Source organism: Malurus melanocephalus, unplaced genomic scaffold (assembly GCF_030028575.1).
Source record: "Malurus melanocephalus ecotype Western Australia unplaced genomic scaffold, MMel_1.1 scaffold_1006, whole genome shotgun sequence".
NCBI classification, from domain to species: Eukaryota; Metazoa; Chordata; class Aves; order Passeriformes; family Maluridae; genus Malurus; species Malurus melanocephalus.
Genome location: NW_026624238.1, coordinates 98,297 through 100,043, shown reverse-complemented (window position 1 = coordinate 100,043; position 1,747 = coordinate 98,297). Strand labels below are relative to the sequence as shown.

Here is a 1,747-nt window from a genome sequence, read left to right as displayed (position 1 = left end):
GCCCGGTAGCGGCTGAAGGGCGCCGGGGCATCGGCGGCCAGCACCGAGATGGATGTTGGGGGTGCTGCCGGGGCAGAGCCAGGAGATCAGCACAGGGTCCTCAACATGACCCAGTCCATCCCATTCCCATCCCCATCCCCATTGCCGTTCCCATTCCCATCCCATCCCCATCCCATTCCCATTCCCATTCCCATCCCTATCCCCACCCCCATCCTGATACCCATCCCCATTCCCACCCCTGCACCCATTCCCATGGCCATCCCACTCCCCACATTTATCCCATTCCCCATTACCCCTACCCCTGTCCATATCCTTGTCCCATCCCATYTTCATATCCATTCCCATCCCCAAGGGCATCCTCATYGCTCTCCCCACATCATCCTCACCCTCATCYCCATCSCTGTCCTTGTCCTCATCCCGATCCCATCCCCATCCCTGTCCCCGTTCTTGTCCTCCTCCCCATCCCTATCCTTGTCCTCACCCTCATCCCCATCTCCATCCCTGTCCTTGTCCTCATTCCCATCCCATCTCTGTTCCCATCCCCATCCCTGTCCCCATCTTCTCCCTCATCTACATCCCCATCCCTGTCCATGTCCCCATTCCTGTTCCTGTCCTTGTCCTCATCCCCTCCCCTTGCCCCACCCCCATCCCTACCCCCAGTCATCCCAAAACAATCCCAATCCCGTCTGTTCCCGCCCCCCATGACCCCACAGATGGTGTTTTGCCCCAGTCCCGATCCCAGCGCTCACCCATCACATTCAGGAACACGTTCCCAGAGGCCAGCACCACTTTCTCCCGCGTGGCTCGGTCGTAGATMCCCACGTGGCACTCGTAGGGACCGTTGTCCGAAATCCGGACCTCAGGAAGGCTGCGGAGGAGGGACAGCGCTCACCATTCTATCCCCATCCCGTTTTCCCGTGGGATTCCATGGTCAACACCCGGATATCACAGATCAATAAACTAAATAACTCCAAAGGCTGTGGGAGGAGCCCGGGAATGTTTGAGCAGCCGGAGTTCGCTGGCACCGACGGCTCCTCTGCAGAGAAGGAATTCTGTTATTGGGAGGAGATGTGGGTGGGAGAGAAAGGAAGCGCAAATCCATGACTGCGGACATCGGCTGCCCACGGAACGCCGATGGAAAACCTCGGCACTGCACCTACCGTGCCACCCCAGCCCAGCAAAATGGGGAGAAAAGCAGCAAATTCCAAACTCCGAGAGAACCCGGAGCGCTCATGGATCCATCTTTTACCCACAGACTTTAGATGGACTTGGAAAAAATGGGAGAGGAAGATTTGTGCCAAAGGATCGGTGCTGCTGCAGCTGGGAATGCTCGGGAGGTGGCACAGGAGGAACTTTGGTGAAGGGCAGCATCACAGCTCCCTGGATGGCAGAATCCCAGCTTTCTCATCCTCAACATCCCCCCTTTTTGGCCCATAGCATCCCATTTTTCTGATTCTCAGAATCCCTTTTTTTTTGGTCCAGAGAATCCCATCTTTCTGATCCTGAATGCCCCACATTTGTGGACCTCAAAATCCCAAATTTCTGATCCTCAGAATCCCACCTTTCTGATCTTTAGAATCCCACATTTCTGATCCTCAAAATCCCACTTTCCTGGTCCTCTGTATCACACCTTTCTGGTCCTAAACATCCCACATTTGTGGACCTCAAAATAGCAAATTTCTGATCCTCAGAATCCCACATTTCTGGTCCTCTGCACCCCATTTTCTGATCCTCAATGTCCCACCTT

The 1,747-nt window shown here is 55.1% G+C and overlaps 1 protein-coding gene across 1 annotated transcript in view; it reads right to left on the bottom strand.

Moving 5' to 3' along the window:
* IGSF21 (immunoglobin superfamily member 21) overlaps nt 1–1,747 on the bottom strand; it is a 68,333-nt gene that overhangs the window by 5,918 nt on the left and 60,668 nt on the right. Inside the window, exons 4-5 of the mRNA XM_057386610.1 lie at nt 750–868; nt 3–64 (exon numbers count right to left, since the gene is read on the bottom strand). Of these exons, the coding sequence (XP_057242593.1) occupies nt 3–64; nt 750–868 (181 nt within the window). The remainder of the gene's footprint in view (nt 1–2; nt 65–749; nt 869–1,747) is intronic.